Consider the following 23,893-nt stretch of genomic DNA (forward strand, 5'->3'; position numbering starts at 1 on the left):
TCTGGCTCGCACCGCGTCACGTTGCCTCTAACCGCCGGCAAGATTGCTCTGCTGTCCTGACGGCAACCCTCCTCACCGGCGTCCAAGGGCCCTCTGTTCTATTTTCAGAAGACGCGGGGAATCCACCGCGCGAGATCCGTCTCGTTTGAGACGCTGCAGGACCCATGGCCTCGCCCCGTGATGCAGCGCGACTTCGTCAGGGCCTCAACCCCCTCGCCACGAACTCGCTGCCTCCTAGTACGTACGGCAACCATGTGAACTCGCCCATGTCTGCCGCATCTATGGCTTCTCCGTTTCTGCAATCGGCGCAGACGCCTGCCAGTGCCATCCAGCCATATAATCCCCAGGAATGGGTTCCGTCACCAGCCCCGATGCCCGACGTTAGGTCTCGTCACTTGCCTGTCGATGGAGGCCAAGGTACGGCGTTATAGTTTTGTTCTCTCAATTCGCCAGCTTGTGTTGACCTCTTCTTAACTTCTGGATATCCTAACATGAGTCTGTGTCAAGCGTCGGCGGCGCCTCCTCCTCCATACAGCCCTCCTCGAAGCAGGCCGCAGCGACCGATGAGCACCGCCTTGGAACACGTCTTTGCGCGGGGCTCGACGCCTCCGCCTCCGTCCAGGTTAACAATATCTCCTCCGCATCGGCCCTCGCCAGAGCCGCCAGTGAATCCTTCGTTTCCTCCTCCGCCTGGTGCTGGTGGAAGGGGAAGCTCAAGAGACCGCCGATTTGGATTACCGTCTCTTGGGCGCAGGAACGATCATGAGCAATCGCAAGCCAGCTCGCCTGATCTCCAAACAGCTGCCATGCATGTGAGAAGAGGCATGGGCCCGTCCATGTCTCAACCTGAACCTGGACGTATCGTAGCACCTATACCGAGCACGCTTCCCCTCGGGGTCCCTCCAGCAGCTCGAAGGGCGGCCTCGACTGGAGCAATTGATTCTCCGACATCTCAACGATCTCGGTCAACGTCGCAAACGAGGTGGGAACCTGGGATGCCGCTTCCTCCGCCGCCACCCGGACCTCCACCTTCGTCGTCAAGATCACAGAGCGTTCAAAGCATAGGCCGGGCCAGCGTTCCAGTTATCTCACCTCCAACCAGGCGGCCACCACCTAGCGGTGTTACGACTTTGGGGCCTGTTCCTCCCACGCCAGCGGACTGGGTCGATACTGATGCAGAACAAGGCCGGCCGAGGCAGCCTTTTCGCGGGCGGTCTCCTGGCTTGGTGGTTGATACCGCGTTTGCTGCTAATGCTACAAATGTCCCAGAGCCGCCCGGGTCATCCAGTAGCATGGGAAGTTTGAATAGAGCCATGGCGGTACGACATGACAAGACAATCCTTCAAAGAAGAGCTGAGAGCCGAAGCCGCCACACATCACATCGCTCCATTGATGCTGTTGCACAACCGCATAATATTTCAGACATAGTTGTCCCCTGCAGTTCTGGTGGCACTGTTCCAAGGTTCATGGCTGGAAGATCGACCCCTCGTAGCGCAGGCAGAAGGGACATTGAGTTGCTCCGAACAGGCGACTCATTGACTCTTCAAGATCATTCTCGAAATTCAACCCCCCGAGCGCCAGCGTCCGGCCAACCTGAAGCCGCTACACCCCCCTTTTCTCCATATCACGGCAAAGGCTTCCAAATGCCCGCAGTCTCCCCGGCCCTGGCTCCCAAGGCTCTTCCAACACCACCTCCTCGGACACGATCAGCATCTGGCTCACGGCCAAGAGTCTCATCTCGCCCTCCAATATCGGCATTGACCCCTATTTCTAAACACACAGTCATTGGCCAAACTGCCGAGCAATTTGCTGCTGCTACAATTGAGAGGTTTCGATCATTCGCCTCAAGTGAATCAGCCGCGGCGTCGGATGCTGATAGAGTTCGCCTGTTTGCCGATTTCATTGTAAACGAGTCCCGAGTCCGGCGAGAACGATATTCGTCAGCCATTGGAGAAATGGGTTCAGAAATCTTTGATCTTACTCGCGATTTATTTCGCCCAATGGTCTCCTCGTCGCGAAGGGAGTCTGGAGGGTCTCGAGATGAATCGACACCAGCGTCGACTGATCCAAGTCATTCCCAAAGGGGCTCAGCAAGCTCAGTCATCCGTGGTGACGGGCTGTCGTCCTCAGCACCGGCTTCTGCAAGTCTCTCCGCATCGCCTGGCAGCGCCCCGCCACAAGGTAACTGGACCAACAACTATATGCCGTCTCTTTCCCCAATACTCAGCATGAGCGTCAGCGACAACCATGAAAACGGAAGCTCGCGTGGACGACCGCCAAGCCGATGGTGGGAGACTGATTCTCAGGGAGAGCCTCGAACGTTTGAGAGATCCAAACGAGAGTCCAAGTACATGGGAGTTCCTAAAGACCAGTTGGTTGAGGAGGAGCAAGGGACAGGGGCTTATACCGGAAGCAGCGAATATGAATCATCCATGAATTACCCCCCAGAGAAGACCGGATGGCACAGGCAAGAAGAGCCGTCACCCTGGACGCCGCAATCGTTGCGGCTTTCTAGCGTAATTCCTGCGGGCTCAAGTTCCTCCCAGTCGTCACACAATACGCCCGACGCAGTGGATGTCTCCCGGCTTGTCACTTTGCCGCCACCATACCCTAGGCATTATCCTGCTCTCAATAACAACCACCCGGAACTGACAGCAACGCGGACAGCCGTTAGAGCTTTGAATGAGCTGACAGAAATCGATAAAGTAAAGGAGAGGTTCGAAAGCGCCAGCTCCAAGCGTCGCGAAGAGTTTTCCAAGGCAGCGTCTGAGCGTCGGCACTCGCTGATGGCCAACTTGCAGAAAGAGATCAGCTCTGGAAATATTGGTTACGCTGATGCTGCTGCCATTGAATCAGACTCCCAACAGCAAGAGAAGAATAAGAAGAAGGAGCTCGAAAAGACGGAATACGAACAGTTCCAGAATGAGGTCATTCGCCCCATCAACGATCTCTTGACTGCCCAAATTTCAAAAGCCGACGCGCTTTATCAAAATCTGTCGGAGCACCTTTTCGATAATGGTCGAACGGATGCCGATATGCCGCAAGAGGAGGGAGATGACCGACCTGAATTACTTGAGAAACTCACCCTGCTGAAGTGGATTTTCGAGACCCGAGAATCATTGCACAGAGCTATTTACGATATTTTGTCTGACCGAAATACTCGATATCGCGAGGTGGTGCTCACGCCGTATCGCCTTTCTGGGAATAGTGAGAAGCTCAGGTCTGCAGAGGCTTTCTTTGCAGAGGACGCAACAAAGCGAGAGTATTCCCTCGCCGTTGAGGTTCTAGATCGGGCCCGACAGTTTAGAACCACCGTTGAGGAGGCTGTTGAGCGCGGAGTTGCTCTGCAACTCTCGGCATTCTGGGACATTGCGCCGCCCCTAGGCGAGTTGCTCGACAGCATTCCAGAAGACCTTGATGGGTTCAACATTCAGATTCCGGCCTCGGAGTTTGAGGAGAACCCGGCGTACCACGACCACCCGTTGCAGTATCTCTACAGTCTTTTGACGCATGCCGAGAAGAGCACGCGCCAGTTCATCGAATCACACACCAACCTGCTGTGTCTCCTGCACGAGGTCAAGGGCGCAGCAGTAAAAGCCAAAGCAAGGGTCTTGGAAACGCAAGTCACTGAAGCTGACGGCTCAGCTATCAGTGCTGAGGACCGACAGCAGAGAGCCAACAGCATGAGGCAAAGCGAAGACCGCCGGTTGACAGAGGACCTCCAAGAAAAGGTACGACTGGTTGAAGAACAGTGGAATAGCGCTCTTGGCGAAGGAATCAGGACGGTCAAGGACCGTGCCGGCGTGCTGCTTCTAAGTACTGGCGGGTGGGACGAGACTTTGGAGGAGGAGCAGTCGTTCCTGGGGTTAATGGGCCAGACGACTGATGAAACACATACATGATCTGGGGAGATTTGGGTTGCTTGGACATTCGAACTTTTGTTGATAGATACCCCCTCAAATAAGGATGACGCTCAGCCTGTGATGGGACTAAAATCGCACGACTTGAGCTGCTGTCACGTTTTTCGGCGGCTTTGACACGTACGGTGGCATCTGTTTAAAAAAAAAGCGGCATGACGGGTATCAAGTCGACATATCAATTGTACACTGTTTATACAATCTCCGTGGGCCATCTGTCTCTTCTCCTCCTACTGTACATGCCTGTCTCCGTGTGCGCCGAAGAATTCTGCTGATGAGCAGGCCGTTCGGCCCTAGTAGTCGTTTGACGCAGATTGTTCATTTTTGCACTCGGACCTTTGAGCGTTGTTGCACGAGGTTGGCAGGAGGGACGAGGGACCAGGCGGCGCGTCTGGGCACCGAGACCCGTCCTCGGTGCCTCTGCCGCGGTCCAGCCTCGGAAGAAGCTTCACTTCCCCCGGGCGAGGAGGGCGTGGCGCATTTGCGCGCGGGGGGCCTGGCAGCACGTCAGGATTTCTTCCGCTTGCCATACAACTCGGGCAGGTCCATGCCGACGCGCCTGGCCGTCAGCCGCACTCTCTCGTCGTCGGCCATGTCCATTCCCGGGTTGTAGCGCTCTATCAGGGTGACGTAGAGCCTCTGGGAGCGCAGATAGGCGACGATCTGCTCGGCTTCGGCGTGCGAGGCGGCAGGCGAGTCGGTAAATGAGGCGCGGAGGTGGTTGCGCAGAGGGCTCCTTGGGGAGGCGAGGACGGGGCGGGGGGGCAGCTCGCGCAGGATGGAGCGGTAAATGGACCGCAGGCGGGCGGGGGATGCCGTCGACGACATGACGAGATGACGAGATGCGCTTGCGGCAATGGCTAACGCCTGCTCGGGGCAGGGAGACGGTTTTGCTGGTGGACGATGGATGGAGGTTTTCCCATCTCGGCCTGCACCCGGACGGAAAGTGCCCACGGAGTGCGGCGTGGCTGTTGATTGGCTCGGGATGTCGGCATGTGGGGGGCCGCGCTGCTGCAGAGGCCCGAGTCGGGGTAGCCCATGCAACGGTCAACTTGGGGAGTTCGTGTTCGATATTGATTTTGGTGATTTATTCTTGCATTTGGGCAATGGTGTCCCCAGAAAGATAGATACTTGATCGTTCACCACTAGGCTACGCAGGGCATCTCGTCACCCCGTCGTCATCCAGCTTCAGACCGTCTCGCCATCAGCCTCGGCCTCGGCCTCGGCCATCCGCTTCCTCGCGCTGGCGCTCCTGGTCCCTCGCAGTATCGCAAACTCTGCCCTCCCTCGTCTCCGTCAACTCGCTGGCCATCTCCTTGGTCGCGTCCACCTCTTCTCGACCGCCGCAATGGTGACCGCCCCGCCCTACACCCGCGAACTCGAGGTCGCGCAGCTCGCCGTCCAGCGCGCCACCATCCTCACCAGGCGCGTCTTCCATGAAAAGGCCAAGGGCACCGTCGACAAGAACGACAAGTCCCCCGTGACCATCGGGGACTTTGGCGCCCAGGCACTCGTAATTTCCGCGCTCAAGCACAACTTCCCCGGCGATGCCATCGTCGCCGAGGAGGAAGCCGCTCAGCTGAAAGAGGATGCGGGCCTGCGCGAGACGATCTGGGGCCTTGTCAAGGACACCAAGCTGGACGACGACCAGGCGGAGCAGACGCTCGGCGGGGGGATCGAGAGCGTCGATTCCATGCTGGAATTGATCGATCTTGGAAACAGCCCTGGCGGTTCCAGGGGCCGTGTCTGGACCATTGACCCCATCGACGGGACCAAGGGGTTTCTAAGGGGCGGCCAGTACGCCGTGTGCCTCGGATTCATGGTCGATGGGGAAGTGAGAGTCGGCGTGCTCGGCTGCCCCAACTTGCCGGTGGATGACTCGGCTCGCCTGACGGTAGATATTGGGTCCAACGCCACCGACCGAGGACGAGGCGTCATCTTCTCCGCCGTCGAGCACAGGGGAGCGGATAGCCGACCGTTGACGACGGGCGCTCTCTCCCCGGACAGCAAGCACATTGGCATGCGGCCCGTCGAGGACCTCGCCACCGCTACGTTTTGCGAGTCCGTCGAGCCGGGACACTCGTCGCACCATGATCAGGCCCTCATCTCGCGGAGGCTGGGCATCACAGGGCCGTCGGTCAGGATGGACAGCCAGGCCAAGTACGGCTCGATTGCCCGTGGTGCGGGGGATATCTATCTCCGTCTGCCCGTGAAAGCCAGCTACAGCGAGAAGATCTGGGACCACGCGGCCGGCGACCTGATTGTGCGGGAGTCAGGGGGCCAAGTTACAGATATTCACGGAAAGAGATTGGATTTCAGTCTGGGCCGGACACTGGCAAACAACAAGGGTGTCGTGGCTGCTCCTTTGGGCGTCCACGACCGAGTGCTCAAGGCTGTGCAGGAGGTGTTGAAGATCGGGCAATAAGTTACACGGCGACGGCGTTGAGGCGAGAGGAAGTGAAGTGAGACTAGCCACAGCAAATGGCGCTGCGACGAAAGCAAGTAGACGAGAAATGATGTCATTTGGATGAAATACCCAAACAACCGCTACGACACGTTCTATATGAGATTTTCCATGGAACTGCCCAGACTAGTGGTACACCCACCTATACATGGTCCAAACACACGCCCGGTTCCACCGTCGACACAGGTTGCGGCACAACCGCCCGGCCCTCGGTGCGGTCTACTTGATCTTCTTCTGCTTCAACTTGATCGTCTGATCATTGATAAACACCCCCTTGCCCTTGTACGGCTCCGGCGGTCGCCACTGCCTCACCCTCCCCGCAAACGACATGACGACCTCGCGGTCCGTGCCCTCCAGCAGGATCCTCGTCGGCGAGGGCGTCGTCACCGTGACGCCCTGCGGAATGCCCTCCTCGACAGGGTGCGTGAAGCCCAGCTTCAGGCAGAGAAACTTCTGCCCCGGATACTGCTCCTTGGCGCCGCGGCGCTCGACGCTCGCTCGGTACCCGACGCCCACCAGGCGCAGGATGGCCGTGTGGCCCTCCGACACCCCCATCACGTAGTTGCTCAGGTAGGACCACGACGTGCCTGCGCGAGAGCCCAATCGTTAGCAGAGGTCCCTCCTCCCCTGGTCCGGATTTCGCACCGGCGACGTGGGAAGATCCTGGCCCAAGACGTACCCCACATCTCCTTTTGATGCTTGACGTCGGCATTCTCGACGCTCAACAAGGCCGTCTTGTTCTCCGGGTCCTGCTGCAGTATCACGAATTCAGGGACGTCGAGCTCCAGTGATCCTATCCTCATGTCACGTCAGCTCGATCCCTTCGACGATTTGTCACCTGGCCCCGCCAATCCTTTTGTGAAGCGCGGCCATGGATGGGGCGCCTGGGCTAACCTAACGGCCCCTTCACTGTGATGGTCTTCTTAATGGAAGGCTTGTATGATGTCGCGACCTTGGACGACTTGAGATCGCTCACCGACAGTTCCACGCCAGGAGGGATAGAAATTGGCGTTCGCCCAAGCTTCGAGGGTCGCTTCGTCGTGGTCGAGAATTGCCGTTGCGCAGACGTCTGCCATGCTGGCACCAGGAATTCCATTAGCGCTTCCGGCGCATTCATGCGCAGCGCATGACCAAATGCCTTGCCCTTGGCAGGGACAAACCTTGAGGCCATTGGCATTCGTCTTTGCGTGACAATGGATGAAGGTTTGCGTGGACAACCGCTGATCCCAGGTCAGCTTTGACTGCGAGTCAACTTTTTGGTCGCTTAGTCATCCGTCACGTGTGCCTCTGTTGGGAACATAATAAGTTAACCACGTAGTTACCTTGCACATCTACCCAAACATTGCATTCACAGACATAACATTTATACCAGCTTTTCTTCCGAGATAGTAGAATTCATGTTAATATTACTCTCTGCGACTTAGTGGTCGATTTTCTGCATACGATGCTACAAAAGCGGCAGCAACGCTCGAGAATAAAGTCATCTAGAAACCCCGTCTGGTCGAAACTACATCGATAGCACGAAGTGAAATCCATGTCGCCCGCATCTTCAGATGGGACACTCTGGTTGAAAACAAATAACTTGTCGCAAAGTCTCTTACTCTAAAGGCTCGTCAACTGGAGCCTCTTCGTCGTACTCTTGTTCCTGCTCATCATCAACACCAGCTTCCTGATACTGCTGGTATTCAGAGACCAGATCGTTCATATTGGACTCGGCCTCAGTGAACTCCATCTCGTCCATACCCTCACCAGTGTACCAATGCAAGAAAGCCTTGCGACGGAACATAGCAGTGAACTGCTCGCCAACACGCTTGAAGAGCTCCTGGATGGAAGTAGAGTTGCCGATGAAGGTAGAAGACATCTTCAGGCCACGGGGAGGAATGGCGCAGAGAGCGGTCTGAATATTGTTGGGAATCCATTCGACAAAGTAGGTGGAGTTCTTGTTCTGCACGTTACGCATCTGATCCTCGACCTCCTTCATAGAGACCTTGCCACGGCTGAGACAGAAGTTAGTACACGGCTTTTTATGATATACATAGGATTGATGCATCTTACAAAATAGCAGAGCAGGTCAGGTAGCGACCGTTTCGGAAGTCAGAAGCTGCCATCATGTTTTTGGGGTCGAACATCTGTTGGGTGAGCTCAGGAACGCTGACAGCGCGGAAAGAATGAGCACCACGACTGGTCAGGGGGGCAAAGCCGACCATGAAGAAGTGCAGACGAGGGAAGGGGACCATGTTGACGGCCAGCTTACGCAGATCAGAGTTCAGCTGACCTGGGAATCGCAAGCACGTAGTGACACCGGACATGACGGCGGAGACGAGATAGTTCAGATCACCGTACGAAGGGTTGGACAGCTTGAGAGTGCGCATGCAGATGTCGTACAGAGCCTCATTGTCAATGCAAAAGGTCTCGTCTGAGTTTTCGACCAGCTGATGAACGGAGAGGGTGGCGTTGTAGGGCTCAACAACGGTGTCGGAAACCTTGGGAGAGGGAACGACGGAGAAAGTGGCCATCATTCGGTCGGGGAACTCCTCACGGATCTTGGAGATCAACAGGGTACCCATACCGGCACCGGTACCACCGCCAAGAGAGTGGGTGATCTGGAAACCCTGGAGGCAGTCGCATCCTTCAGCCTCGCGACGTACAACATCAAGGACGTTGTCGACAAGCTCAGCACCTTCAGTGTAGTGACCCTTGGCCCAGTTGTTGCCAGCACCAGACTGGCCGAAGACGAAGTTGTCAGGACGGAAAAGCTGGCCGAATGGACCGGCACGGACGGCGTCCATGGTACCGGGCTCAAGATCGACCAGAACAGCGCGAGGGACATACTTGTTACCAGAAGCCTTTTGAGAGGATGCCGCGTCAGTTGACGGTCTTCAATGGGGGCAGCTTTTGACTCTCAACGTCAACGGTTTCAGCACATTCAACTTACCTCGTTGAAATAGACGCTCATACGCTCCAGCTGGAGCTCAGAGGTGCCGTTATAGACGCCATTGCTGTCCAGGCCATGCTCACCAGAGATGGTCTGCCAGAAAGCGGCACCGATTTGGTTACCCTATCGAAATCTGGTCAGGTCCCCGGTCCGTGCTCGTTTGATTCCAATGCGGCGAATTCGTTTACTTACGCACTGACCGGTCTGAAGGTGAACCTGTGAGGATTGAAAGAAAAAATCGTCAGCCCAAGTTTGATCGTCATGATGCATCGCGTTCCGCCTCGTCCCGATGGCCAGTTGGGTGTGAAGGGGCTTGGCCTCGCAACAGCGGGGTACCAAACTCAGGGGCAAAACGGGATTGGAACGCGTCAAGGAGGGGTCCAAGACAAGAAGAGAGAAAGACTCACAATCTCACGCATATTGGCGGAATAAGGTCGTCAAAGGGAATTCCTGAGTGAGCAGCGAGGTTCTGAGAGAATCACGATAGCTATGCAGAGCTTCACAATCCGTAATGGGGTAGTGTAGGGAATGAGGTAAAATAGGCCGGGGAGGTGGTGAATTTTGTTGGAGATGGATTGGCAAGCGGTTCACCGCCTGGTAGCCGCCCCCGGCTGGGGAGATGGGAGGCAAGTGCAGCGACACGTTCAGGGAAGCGCCTGCCCCACCCTGCCTTCACTTTCGCTTGTTTACATAGTTAGGTGGTCTGTGCACCCCCCGAAGGGGCAAGGCGGCAAGTCAGGCACCGGGCTATGAGTGGCCGACTAGTCTGTATGTACCTACGGACGGTACTCCGTACTTCGGCTTCATGGGACGACATGTTCCATGCCCCACGCTCTTTTGGCACCAGAAATATTGTCCTCGCACTTGGCCGTGAACATCACCTCCCTTCCATGGCATACCGAATACGGAGCACTACTTGGTAGAACATGATTCCGTCCCTGAAAGCTGGCAAATGGTCGTCCATCGTCCGACGGAGTACCCCATAGCTTGCGGGAGATGTGAGGTCAATTGATGAACTTGACCCACCACTCTGCAATGTCTCATATCGACAAAAGACGAGTCCATACGTACTTCCACGCAGTACTTCACCTGCGCGTCGTCAGCACACATGCAATCTAAAGCCGCACTCGATCTTCTCCTACGACGACTTCTATTCGTTCCTAGGCCAGTGAAGAGGGGATAAAGCGGCGCATATCTACAGAGTACGCATACACGCATCTCAGGCCGTCGGCCTGTCCAAACCTGGTGTCGATCGAAGATGTCAGTCAGTTGTGCCGCATGGTTGGTCTAGTTCCAGTCGTCCCGGCCATTGAGCATATGCTGATTCGATTCGGCGAGTTGCCAGGCTAGAAGGGCATTGCACGCTGCCGCGTATGTCACCAAGTTTTGTATTGAAATCGCAACAGACAGTGCCTTCCAGTCAGTTGTTGGCCACAGATCCGATCTGCGCATCTATGATGACTGAATCACCGGACACAACCAGGCCATTGAGCAATCATCTTGGGCCTTTCCACAGCCATATTGAACAATACCAGGATGGCCATCGTCAGGTGAGCCAACCACCACTTGTCCCAGTTCTGTCGTTCGGTGGTATGCCTCCGCCGACGCCAGCCAAAAGGTCAAGTTTGGGCCCGAAACGCCGTGCACGTAGGACTTGCTAGAGGGTGCTGAACTGGTGCCGACTCGGCCTTATGGGTGACACGCAATGGCATTATTATGTGAGTTGATACACCCCGACACCCCGACGTGTATGAGTTGAAGTCATTGGCCGGGTTTGAAAGGCCTGGACGTTTGTCATCGAGCATGACCGCAGCCGCCCCCCGTTCTTTCGGCAAGGCGCAAGCTCACCCAGTGGTACGATCCGGCCGGTCTCTGCGTGTCTTTTCCCCTTACTGAGGCCATACTACGAAAAGATACCACTGTGGGACGGGCTTCGTTGATCAGCTGCTCACGGTTGCGAGAGCAACTTGCAGTTTCGACACAAGTAATCAGCGCGAGACCGCATGCTTTGACCTCTAGTCGCGAGGTTCTTCAGTCTAATGCGGTAGTCAAGCAGGTCGCTGCTTCGGCAATACAAAAGTGACAGTGTCAGCCGATGATACGGAGCATCTATCTGGCAAGGAGCTGCAGCCAACTTACTACCTCCCAGACTTCACCCAGCCATCTTGACAATGCTACCGTCTTCTTTGTTCGATAGTCCCACCTCTCAAAAAGGTTCAAATCGTGGCCGCCACGGGGGTCAGTTTCATTGGCAAGATACTGGATGGAATCGATGACGTATCAAAACACTCCTTGGGCACCCAAACACCCAGTTGCCAGTGTCACTCGCCGAAAATGCCGAATATCTCAAAAGTCCATTACGGTATCTTGAGAACCGTTGTCATGTACCCAAGACATTGAAGGGGGGGAGAAAGTCGCTGACTCTCCCGTCCAACCTGTCTTATTTCTGGCCTCTTTGGTGCGCGGTTCCAGCAGTGACGAGACTTTTTATAACCTGCAGGCCAGTTCATGCATATTCTTCGCATTCTCATTCGTCCCTGGTAGCTAGGTACAGACTGCCTAATGGGCCTTTACAACACCGGCCGCGTCCGCCTGAGCCGAAATCTTCTTCTTGTACGCCTGCACGTCGCCATCAAACTTCTCTACGGTTCCCTTGTCGCACACCCACAGTGACGTACACACCATCTGCAACATGGTGACATCGTGAGACACCATGAGCACACCTCCCTGGAAAGCCTGCAGGGCTTCTGCGAGGGCGTCCATAGCCTCAATATCAAGATGGTTGGAAGGCTCGTCAAGGACGAGGATGTGGGGGTTGGGAAGGGCCAGGCAGGCAAATGCCACCCTCGACTTCTGACCTCCAGACAGCAGAGCCATCCTTTGTAAGCCTGTGGTGCCGGTGATGCCAAAGGCTCCCAGTTGTCTTCGATATTCCTCGTCCGTTTTCCCGGGGTAAGTTTTTGACATGAAGCTGACGGCACTGAGTGTCAAGTCGAGGGCATCCACGTGGTGCTGGGCGAAAAATCCGATACGTAGACGTGGGTTGGACGTGACAATGCCCTTGGACACTTCCAGCTTGCCAATGAGGAGCTTCAGGACAGTCGTCTTACCGGCTCCGTTGGGGCCTACGATACCGATGCGGGAGTCTAATTGAACGTCCAGGTCCACGTTTCGCAACAAAGGCTTGTCTTTTGTATAGCCAAAATCAACTCCGGACATCTGAATGATGGGCGGCGACAGCTTCTCCACGTCGGGAAAGGTGAACTTTACACTGTACTCTGCCTCTGGCGGGGTGAGAACAGGCATCTTTTCAAGCTTTTTGATGCGAGACTGAGCTTCGGACGATTTGGCAGCATTGTAACGGAACTTGTCAATAAATGCTTGGAGGTGGGCTCTCTGTGCCATTTGGTTCTCGTACTCCTTCTTGGCAACCTTTTTGCGTTCCTCGCGAGTGGCGTAGAAGGAGTCAAAGTTTGCACCACGGTAGTAGTCAAGCCTCTCGGAATGTTGGTGGATGATATCGGTCGCTACCTCGTTCAGGAATGCCCGGTCGTGGGAAACGACAAGGACGGTGCTAGGATAGCCCTGCAGGTAGTTGGAGAGGAAGGTGATGGAGGGAACATCCAACATGTTTGACGGTTCGTCGAGCAACAGCAGATCAGGCTCGCAGAACAGTGCACGCGCAAGCGCCAGACGCATTCTCCAACCGCCCGAGAACGTCTTGGTGGCGTACTGTTGCCTCTCGGGAGAGAACCCAAGGCCTGCCAGAATACTGGCCGCTCGGGACTCTGCTTTGTCGGATTCCATCTCGGCCAATTTGGACTGGATGTCTCCCAGTTTGCCATCCTTGGCTTCCTTTTCACGATCGAGCTTGGCTGCATCGGTGGACGTGTCGGCAAGCGGCGCTCGCCGGGCTTCCAGCTCAGCCAAGCTAGCAGTGAGTTCCTACACGACACATTAGTCCCTCTGCCATGGAGCATACTCTTGGCGTGACGTGGTTACGTACCTCCTGTTCTCTCAGGAGAACCTTCCTCCAAACGTCGGCATCAAGAACAGCTTGCAAGGCAGGTGTATCGTCGCCGGTGATCTGTAGAGTCCCGTTGGCATCATTTCGGGTCTCTCAAGCCTCGACAAGTATACACAGTGGCCGACTTACTTCTTGCTCCACGTGCAGGATTGAAATGTGCGTAGGAATGGCAACCTCTCTCCTCGACAGAGCCCGCAACAGCGTGGATTTTCCCACGCCGTTATTACCGACCAGGCCGTACCGGTGACCATATGCAAGCGTAAGAGTAGTATCCGTGAGAATCCGACTCCCGCCAATCGAGACATCAATGTTGTCCAGTTTGACGTCCTTGCTCTTGTTTGCGCTGGAGCTGCCCATTTCAAGAGGATTGACAGCCATGTAGAACTCCTCGTACGACTGCGTATTCTCCGGCTGATCCAGAAGCCTCGACGCCTCATACTCCACAATCTTGAACGTCTTCTTCTGCTGCTTGGCGGCAATCTTGCGCTCCGCCTTTTCGAGCTTCTTCCGGTCCACCTTGGACTCGACTTTTCTGGCATTGGCCTGCTCCAAATCAACACCGCCAGTTGCCACTGCCAACGTCGACGACATGTTGCGCTGCGCGCTGACTTGGATGGTCTGGTCCAGCCTCTTGACCGTGGAAGGTCCTGTTCGCTGACCACCGTTTGCGGCCGCGTACTTGCCGACCCATTTCTCCACCAGCTGCTTGATTCTTTCTTCGGCGTGAGGGCTGAAGTCCCCGGAGGCCGACAGGAGCAGCTCCGTGATGGTGGCGGCAGCTTCGCTGAGGGGCGACGGGCCGGATGCCTCCTCGTCGTCGGTCCGGGTTGTCGAGGCGTGCGTCAGGTAACCGGCCGAGTAGTCTGAGACTACGGGGTCGATGTTTGGAAGCACAGCTCTGATGTCGGCTTCCATCGTGTGTGTCGTCGGGCCTTGTGCAATTCGCACCCGGCGTCGCTGCTTTGGAGCTTGAGCTGGAGGCTGAAGGCTGAAGCGATCCAATGTCAATCTGGGAGTTTTCGTGTCGGCCATGCCCCGCCGAAGCGGTCGGCGGTGGGGTTCCCTGACGGCCCGTTTCGGTCCGGCAGAACCGTCGGCGGCTGCTCATATGACCTAACCTAGACCGAACTGCCTCGCCCATGGCCCAATTCTCGAAATATAGTAGAAACTAAGTTGTATGTGCCCGGAAGGCTTGTCTCTTTTTGTGTTCTTTCAGTCATCAAGGATATCCGCTCTGATTACTCGTCTTCATTATGACGTAGATCTTCGCGATGATTTAATTCCCGTTGTGATCATGATATCGACCTGTTCTATATCGAGTAAGACGTGGGGGTCAGACCGATAACCAGGCGACTAAAACTTTCCGACACTCTGGGGTCTACGAGCTCCAGAGTGACTAGCGGCAGTCGGAATAAACATTCTGTGCGCATATGCCACATGTGGGATCATCAGACAGAGTATCGCTGCCTCGAGCGGCATCCAGTCGGCGCCTTGCTATCCGTCACGCCACGGTGCAAACTTTCTCGCCACAGATTTCGGGAACCACCGGAGCTCGGAGGATGATAGGCCATCAACTGCGATTAATCTAGTCGGAATCGAAATCTCATAGAAAAGCCTATAGGATGTACGTTATGATGTGTTTCACAGTCGACACGTCCACGGGCTGACCGGCTTGTGTAATTACTTCACGTAGAAATTGCAGCTCTGGTTGGATTATCTGGCCTAGACGAGCAGAAAAAACACAGAGAACCAGAGACAAAGACGGAGCAAATCACACTGATCACAAGACTCGGGGATGTGACCGGCACGAATAACTCAAGCAGCGTCGAGAAATATCCCAGTTACCCTAGATAAAAAAAAAGGCAACCCGGTTCCGAGCAGCTCTTTGCCAGCCCATTCCTCAACTCACTGTTCGGCGTTGGCCATGGAGTAATTGGGAGCAAGCCTGCCAAGTCGACCGAGTACCATGGAATGAATGGTAGTTCGATGCGGCCCACGAACCCAGCCGAATTTCCGTCGACATGTCCCTTTTGTCATTATACTCGCACATGTCACAGGCAAGCAAATTAGTTATAATCATGCCAGTCCGAGTTCGGTAAGCCACTCGAGCTCTGTGGACCAATGATATGCCACAACAAACCTTAATTTACCGTCACGTCGACTTCGCGTACCGTGTCGCGCTACCCCGAGCTGCCCAATCAAATAAACCCAAGCGGCGTGGATCGATCCAATAATAGCGCCTGTCGAGCTACCAATAACCAGAGCGGCGGGAGCACCGTACGCCAACTTATGCAAGTCACACACACATTCTTGCCAGATTGGGACGTGTGAGTTGTCAATCCGCCAGGGATACTCCTTGCTGAGTGAAGAAGTAGGAGCTACGGAGTAACTACTCGCTCGGTTGATCTTGGCAGCGACAAGGTAACTTGCCTAGGTAGGCAGTCAGTACCGCGTCCTTCCGGAATCCTTCTCTATGGCTATTGCTATTAGGGCTACTAAAATTGCTATTGGGGCTACCGCCCCACCTAGATTTCAGACCCACACCCTTTAATGCTACACCCCTCTATACATTTTTACATACAACGCCCTGGCAACGCAGCAATTATTACGAAAATCGCAGCGTACAACTAAAAAAAACGTTACACGCTGCAGCTGCCGCTGCTGCTGCACGAAGCATTCTTCTTGCAATAACATAATATCGCTAAAAGCTGCTATTTTTAACCTCTTTTTTATTAATAATATTATTACAATAAATACTAACTATATTAAGATTTTTAATAATAATTATAATAATTATAATAATAATAATAATAGCAATAACTTCTTTGCATTGCAATTTAATAAGCCTGCTAATAATTATAATAATTATAACAACTTAATTAACTAACTAATTCCTAGAATGCCTTTACTATAGACTTATAGCAGCTTTAATAAGCTTTAGGGCGATTTATAGGCTTAGGCAAAGGCAAATAGTATAGCATTTATTAAAAAGTCTATAACTAAGTATATAGATATAGGCAAATATTGCTAGCCTTAATTTAGCTATATTCTCTGCAACTATAATACTAAGAGGCATATAAAGTCTTAGGGAATTTAATAATAGTTAATAAAAAAAGCTAACTGTAAATTTAAGCTTAAGCTAGTAACTACTAAGGAAAGGGGAAACTAGTAGTAGACTTACTAAGTAGTTAATAGTAATTATAATTATAATTAAACTCTTAAGGTATTAGCAAATTCTATATATTATTAATTTATAATAAAGGAGAAAGAGCAAATTGTAAGCTTTATAAAACACTAAGCTCTTTTAGTATAAGAAATTAGTAAGATTATATATAAAGAAGCTTATAAGGAGGGGAAAGAGCTTTATTTCTAGCGTAAGGACCTCTATAATTAAATTGCAAAGATTTACAAGAAAGACTTTAAAGGTTTTAATTTAATATAATAGGCTGTAAAGTAGCTCTAAGACTACAAATTGCTATATAGCGTGAAATATAATAATAAGAGTTATTTTAAAGCTGCTATATAGACTTATAATAACTATATTAATAATTAGAAGACTTTCCTAGAATTTATTACAATAAATAATATATTTAAGACTAACTACTATAGCCTCTATTTATTTAAAGTAATTATAATTACAGATTAAAATTTAATTATAAATATTGCCTTTAGGCTACTAAGCTTATAAGAAGAGGATAGCTACTAGTAGCTTCTATCTAAGCTTAATAAAATTTAACTTTAATACTATATTATAGAACCTAAAGTTATTATAACTAACTTAGAGCTTGCAATAAAAAATACTTTAAAGGCTATTTTCCTGCAGACTTAGCAGCAGCTTTATGTCTAGTATATTTACATAAATATTAAGGCTAAAGTTTATTTAATTTAGAAGCCTTCTGCTAATAATAATAATTCTAACAAGCTAAAGGCCTTTAATAAATGCCTTAATAGAATAATTAAAGCTGTAAAGGCTCTTATCTATATATTCTAAGTAGATAAGTTTAATTTAATTTAGACTAGAATAAAAGAGATATATAAATTACAGCAAAACAATATTATTAAATATATTAAAAAGACTTACTATAGTTAGAAGCAGTAGTAGGCTTACTGCTATATATAATATCTTTAGAATTTTAGTTATATAACTAATAGCTCTTATAAAGCAGCATATTGCAATACAAAGTTCTATATATATATAGGTATAGAAGATCTCTATATACTATTTAAATTGCTTAATTAATTGCTTAAGAAAAAAGATTGCAAATATTATTAATAAGCAGCTAAGTAGGAGTTAAAGTAGCATAGCCTATATAAGCATAGCAAATAGCTTAGTGTGCTGCCTATATAAATATTCTATAAAGCTGTTAATCTCTTAGCTTATTAGCATAAGCTTGCTAATACTAACTATTATAATAAACAAAAGCTTTAACCTTACTTAGGCTCTTTTTTATAATAATATATACTGCTTTATATATATAATATTATTAACAAGCTATCAGCAAAAGAGCTGCTAATAAAGAGCAATATTCCTTCTTATTAGTAGCTTATAAAGCTGCTAGTAAGGCAGTGTTATTATTCCCTGTAATTTATTATAGAAAATATTACTAATATAGACTTACAGGATTCTAATGCTTAATTTCTTTAAATCTAATATTCTTATAAAGTTAATTAAGCTTAGCAGCGCCTGCCTATATTAAATAACAAGGAAAAACACTAAAATATAGATTAAAATAATAGTTAACAGCTTACTTAATTGCCTTAACTAAGCTCTTAAAGAAGCAGCTACTGCTGCTAAGTTAATCTAAGCATTTATTAATTTGCAATATAAGCAGACTTTATAGAGCAAGCTGCAAGTTAATAATGCTGCTAAAGACTTAATATTCTGTCTATATAGTAATTAGATAACTATATAAATAACAGCTAAGGTAGATTAATTAAGGGACAGGCAATTAAGCTAGATATTAAGAAAATTATCCCTTAAATACAGCTAGAAGAGCAGCAGCAGCTTTAATAAATAACCCCTTAAAAGCTAAGGCAGCAGCTACAACCGCCTTAGAATAATTAACAGGCTGAAAAGTAAATACATTAAATAAAAACACTAGAAATTGCATTTTTAAGCAAATTAGAGCCTGCCTATGCTAGCGCTATTAAAAAATTTACTAATATTAATTAACTACTTTTATATTTAATTAAGGGCAGCTGCAACTATATAGGTGTATATAAAAATGTATATAGGGGTGTAGGAAGCTCGCTACTAGACCGAATTTAGATAGTGGTGGGGCGATAGTAGCCCTAATAGCGATTTTAGTAGCCCCAATAGCAATAGCCTTCTCCATCAGTCGCCCGGTTAGAGTGAGCGGTCTCGAACCTCGCAGCCAGCGGGCGGACCGTTGAGTGGCCATGTCGGCGTCCAGGTACATATTCTGTTCGTCCAGTTGCATTTTCCTGCATACCCCGGTGAACCTTGCGTGGTTTTCCTGGCAGCAGAAAATAAGCGCATATGATTCCTTATGTCTGTCTCCTTCGGTAGAGACAGCTCGTCTCAATTTACTCCTACTCTGGGAGCGGCTACATATTCGGCCATTCTCATTTTCGACAGCACCTGCATTTGACGAGGTGAGAATGCAATAAAATTCTTGTCCCGGGATTGCAAGTAAATCACTCGTCTTTGCACTGAGGCTCGTGCACTTGGATAGCACCACGCCACAAACAAATCTGTCGTTGATCCGATCACAAAGCTGCCACCATGGGTTTGCCAATGGTATGGAATTATGATCACGTTGACTGTGATGTTTTTGGCTGTGAAATAGCGTAGCTGTCGTAAGACGGAGACAGTTCCCCTGCTGAATGCACACGTAGGTGTAGCCACAGCACCACCAAGTACGGAGTAGTATTAGCAGGCAATCCAAGCTTTCTTGGCGGAATTTCAAGGTGGGACCTGGTCGGTTGGGAACTAACTCATGGAAGCGTTGCGCTCTCAGTCATGAGTTTCCGGACCTTTGATGGATCAGTTCATGTGTCGATATGATGTACTGCGTCTGAGATGAAGACGGATTGTACAACCGAACAGAACACATCTTTAAAGATGGAAATCTTGCTTCTCTTGTCAGCTAGACTACGGAATAGTAGTTCTCACCTTCCCCTCACGTAACCTTTGTCGAGCTGTGGGCCATTGCATCTAGTACTCCGTAAATGGGGCCTCTATCTTTGTTACTCCCTTGCCCAGCTGGACCGATGGTGCAGCAATGGATCGACAAATCCTCGCATGCTGGCGTCATTGTGACCGGATTTGCATTTGTTGGAAGCTCTCGGCGTCGACCATTGCTGGATTGGCGTCTTTGCCCGGGACTGGCAGCGTGTCTGATTAAAGCCGCATTCCAGCTACCCCACAACCCGATGACCAGGACGGGAGGAGTTTGGCGGGTTGTGGCTGATTTTCCACAAACTCTTTCACCTTGCTACTCTTGGTCCAGAAACTACGGGAATGTTGCTCCATGTTCGAGAGTATTCCATTCGACCCTGGTATTATTTGCCTTAGTATTGGACGTTTGGTTGCTGGTACAGCTGAGAAATCAATAGGGGCCTGGACCACTTGGTATTCGCCACTACCATTCGTATTCATGATGCCCAGTGGACCTAAACACTTTATCCCGTGCTTTTGGTATGCGACATGATTTGCGTCCTTGGCTTCTTGCTGTTGTGAAATTCGCGTCATCAGAAAGACGTGAATGGTGCCTGCAATCTAATGGCGACGAGACGAGGTCCTTCGCTGGCTAGCTTGACTCTGCTGGGCTCGAGCAAAGGGCCATTAGAGGTCTTAGTTGGGTAGTATCAATTGATACGTAAAAAACCACCCACGGCCCTTGTTGCTCCACAAGTTGTCGCCAGATCTAGTCTGCATCTGCCGCACCGCTCAAGACCGTTGGTGTCGTTGGTCAGCATTCCTTACTGGCCAAACTAAAGGCATCTGCCTGTACTGTACGTACAATTTTCCATCATGTATTTCTTGCATATGCGCGCAAGTTAGCGTCTCCTTGCCTTCCTGCGCAGGCAAGCAGGTCAGATTCCCGGGCCTTGGAGTGCACTGTGCCGCGGGGTCAGAAGCAGTCGTGTGTCGTCGGGGGGGATTTTTTTTTTGGCCACTGCACAGTGAGACAGGACCAGAAGGAATGGAGCTCGGCATACGGACCAGCTCCGTGCTATAGTAGCTACTAGCAACGGGCTTTCGCATGGTGACCAGGGTGCACGTCGCCTCAATGGATGGATGAAGCTAGCCTTGCCCTCGGGTCGTCTCAGATTCGAGCTAGGCAAGTCCATGCATGCTCTCCAGTCTATCAAACAAGACACTGCGGACACGAGGAGAGAGATGAGGCGGAGAAAACTGGCGTGGGCGCAAGAGCCAGGCGTAGGGAGGAGTTGTCGCCGTCATGTCTGACTTGCTGCGTGTACAAAGGTGCGGGGAGGGGGTTTATTTGGCTCGACCGACTTGGACAGATGAGAAAAAGTTGCCGTTGCTCCTTCCTCAAGTCTCTCCTGCAACTTGCCATATGGAAACTGTCGAGGCTAGTCCTGATTGGTTTCGTCCAAGTTAAAAGTAGTACGTAGTACCTGGGTACCCACGTGCGACATTCGAAACGAGACGGAACATTTTGTCTCACATCGACACACGACCTTTTTCCAAGAGACCCAAATAATAAGACCATATTTCCATGAGCATGTCAGCATATGCACAAGCCTGTCTAAACTCTTATGAAGTAACCCCCTTTTTTATTTCTTCTGTTTTATTTCTTCTGTCTGTATGGCTGGAATATGGTCTCTTAAAGTGCCTGTGCGTCTGGACGTCGTTGTTTCTCTTTCTGTCTGTGTTGTCGACTCGTCGGCCGAAAACCATTGGCACACATACTAACAAGCTGATTGGCTGCCAGATTTGCACACGGAAAGTCTTGGGTACGGGAATTTCAGCATATTCTGTCTCCTTACGCCGACACTTGCGAAAATGCCCCCAAGTTTCTCTGAATATCGGCAGTGGTCACGTCTCTCCACAGGAAGAATGAAACGCACGTAGTAGTACTAAGATTTTCAGCTTCCTGTTTGAAAAAAAGTGGCGGCACTATGAGCGATTACGTTGGCATCTGTGTGTATTCGATGTGACGTGAGAGCCGCCTTGACACCAGTCCGCCGTATGATCAACGGGTGGCCGCAAGGTAGCTTCGTGTCACACGGAGCAATGAAAAAGACTGCGGGCTGCCTTGCTTCCACAATTCTCGTGCAAAAGCGGAAAACCATGTCTCATCAATCATGACGGAAGGATGGGTGGATGACACCGTGGTGCGGTTTTTTATTAGTCCTGGACTCTTGGGTCCGCCGACTTGGCCCCCAACATAGAAATGCGCAGCACTTCGTAATTACCAATGGCGCTTTCAAAGCTGGCGACGCCTAGATTTACCTTTTATCTGGAAGACATGTGCTTTGTGCTGCCCAGCAGCTTCTCGCGCCCCGTTGGGCTGGCCGTAAAGATTGGCCGGGCAAGGCGCGTCTGGTTTGATACGGGCGTCATTTCTCACATTCGTGCTCTTCATTGAATTGACCGGCCTGTGGCCACTAGTGACCGACCCCGAGGCTATCGATGTCACGGCCGTCTGTCACACCTTGCACGTGGATTGTTGATGGTCGTGGTTTTCCCGTCCGTGTGTTTTGAGGGAGGGTTGGTTCTCTATGCAGCCGGGCGCGGGCGATTTCGACGGCACGACGGCCACAGACGGACAGAAGCAACAAGTAGGTAGCCCTTGAAAACTGTATCATGTGCAGCAGGCCTGAGTGGACCGTTGGGCCGACGCAGACTCGCAACGTCATCTCATCGTCGTCGTAGGAGGCGAAGCTCCAACAAGGCACAACAGCACAACAGTGCCTCGACTCGCGTACGAGGAACGGCGTAACTACGTACGGAGTAGTGAAGCGGCTATCTGAGCAACAGCGAGAGCCACGTCCCGCCTCTCGGCAAAAAGTGGTCGACCAGACCTCTTGTGTCACAAGATCTCTGTAACTCCATCCAGATGTGCGATGGAAGACGTGGAAGGGGAGGACAAAAGGCCGCAGCCATCGTAAAGCCACCGGCCAAGTGGCCCCTTTTGTCAAACGACGGCAGAGGTACGAAAAGCACGCCCGGTACGGAGTAGTACTACCATCATCCTCTGACGCACCCGTTCCGGGCTGCGGACATTGGCGATGCAGGGTGATGCAGCAAATTGTGGTAGTATCCCGTACTGGCTGCGGCTGAGCTGGGAGGCAGGCATCGTCTATGGATGGAAGCGACGGTTGGCTCGCCTTTTCCTGAAGCTCTGATTTCCTGAAGCTCTGATTAGACGATGCAGCGCTTTGCACGGAACAGCCATGACCATGAGCACAAAACGAACTGGGCTGGGCTGGGCTGGGCTGGGCTCGAAACGTTTGTCGGGACTGTTTGACGGATCTGCTGTGTTGGGTTCCCTTGTCCTTGCCGGTCCTCCGTAATACTAGTAATGCTAATAACCTTGAAGTCAAGCAAGACGTGCATGGTGCATGAGGTAATGCGGGAGAGACCCTGGAGCGAGGAGCGGAGTCGTTTCGGCTGTGGCAGGACAAAGGGCATGATAGATCCATCATCGTCATTATTCATCACACAACTCTGGGATTTTGACTTGTCCTGTGACACGGCCACTGTGCCGGCTTTTGCTTTTCAAAGCCTTGCTACGATGACAGAGACAGGAGAGGCCGAGATTGCGACATCTGACCGCTGCAAGATGTTGTATCATGCAAGTGTTGCGTTCCCCGAAACCCACGTCCATTTCTGACGGCCGAAGCAGCAAGATGCGGTGCATCCAGACCTGCGAGACTTGGGGCCAAAACACACATACGCCACTCGTCGCATCTCGTCAGCCTCGACATGACTACGTAATTAGTAACATGCAGAGTACGGAGTGCTGTACGTACAGACAGTACGGAGTAAGAGTACGGAGCACTGCGTGAGTTACGTGCGCACGCCCTTGTTCGTTCGGCGTCTTGGGATTGGCGACGATCCAAGACACTCGACTCCCGGGCTGGCCATGGCCAACCAGACGTGGTCTCCTGATGCCGGTACGGGAGCAGTCTGGTCTGTGTACGGAGTACTCCGTACGGAGTATTGTTATTGTTATGGATTATGGGACGCAGGTAAGAAGGATTCCTAATAAAATCGGAATTGTTGTCGGTCACGCGCCGAGTGCGGACCATGACTCCGTACTCACATATATGTACCTACTGAATGGGTACCTGGGCACTTGAGGTGCCTCGTCACTCTATTAAGTAAGTACCAAGTACTTCAGCACTCACCACTGCTACTACCGCTATATGCCGTGCGGACTATGATCTGGGGGTGTCAGCAGGCACACTGGGCACTCAAGTAAGTACCTAGCAGTCACCATGGGAGATGCCGCTGGAACAATAGTACTCCCAATCATGGCCCAATAAATCAATCAATAAATCCCAACGGAAGATGAAGGACATGGCCAAACAGTCGCACCATAAGACGGCAG

The 23,893-nt window shown here is 51.4% G+C and overlaps 5 protein-coding genes across 5 annotated transcripts; 2 read left to right on the plus strand and 3 right to left on the minus strand.

The window, feature by feature from the left end:
* Positions 1–164: 164 nt before the first annotated feature.
* Positions 165–3,902, plus strand: MAM_02800 (uncharacterized protein; the record flags this gene model as incomplete). Its single annotated transcript, XM_040821599.1, has 2 exons — positions 165–417; positions 508–3,902. 2 exons carry the CDS (start codon positions 165–167, stop codon positions 3,900–3,902), a joined length of 3,648 nt encoding a protein of 1,215 aa, XP_040680168.1.
* Positions 3,903–4,424: 522 nt separating this feature from the next.
* On the minus strand, positions 4,425–4,745 carry MAM_02801 (Complex 1 LYR protein; the record flags this gene model as incomplete). Its single annotated transcript, XM_040821600.1, has 1 exon — positions 4,425–4,745. The coding sequence occupies one exon, from the start codon at positions 4,743–4,745 to the stop codon at positions 4,425–4,427; it is 321 nt and encodes a 106-aa protein (XP_040680169.1).
* Positions 4,746–5,265: 520 nt separating this feature from the next.
* MAM_02802 (3'(2'),5'-bisphosphate nucleotidase) lies at positions 5,266–6,342 on the plus strand (the record flags this gene model as incomplete). Its single annotated transcript, XM_040821601.1, has 1 exon — positions 5,266–6,342. One exon carries the CDS (start codon positions 5,266–5,268, stop codon positions 6,340–6,342), a length of 1,077 nt encoding a protein of 358 aa, XP_040680170.1.
* A 258-nt stretch (positions 6,343–6,600) lies between these two features.
* MAM_02803 (beta-tubulin) lies at positions 6,601–9,735 on the minus strand (the record flags this gene model as incomplete). Its single annotated transcript, XM_040821602.1, has 8 exons — positions 6,601–6,968; positions 7,061–7,174; positions 7,276–7,541; positions 7,983–8,378; positions 8,437–9,227; positions 9,317–9,439; positions 9,509–9,532; positions 9,724–9,735. 8 exons carry the CDS (start codon positions 9,733–9,735, stop codon positions 6,601–6,603), a joined length of 2,094 nt encoding a protein of 697 aa, XP_040680171.1.
* A 2,140-nt stretch (positions 9,736–11,875) lies between these two features.
* Positions 11,876–14,258, minus strand: MAM_02804 (ATPase components of ABC transporter; the record flags this gene model as incomplete). Its single annotated transcript, XM_040821603.1, has 3 exons — positions 11,876–13,261; positions 13,323–13,403; positions 13,473–14,258. 3 exons carry the CDS (start codon positions 14,256–14,258, stop codon positions 11,876–11,878), a joined length of 2,253 nt encoding a protein of 750 aa, XP_040680172.1.
* Between the last annotated feature and the right edge of the window lie 9,635 nt (positions 14,259–23,893).

This window comes from Metarhizium album (genome assembly GCF_000804445.1).
Source record: "Metarhizium album ARSEF 1941 chromosome Unknown scaffold_5, whole genome shotgun sequence".
In the NCBI taxonomy this organism is placed as follows: domain Eukaryota; kingdom Fungi; phylum Ascomycota; class Sordariomycetes; order Hypocreales; family Clavicipitaceae; genus Metarhizium; species Metarhizium album.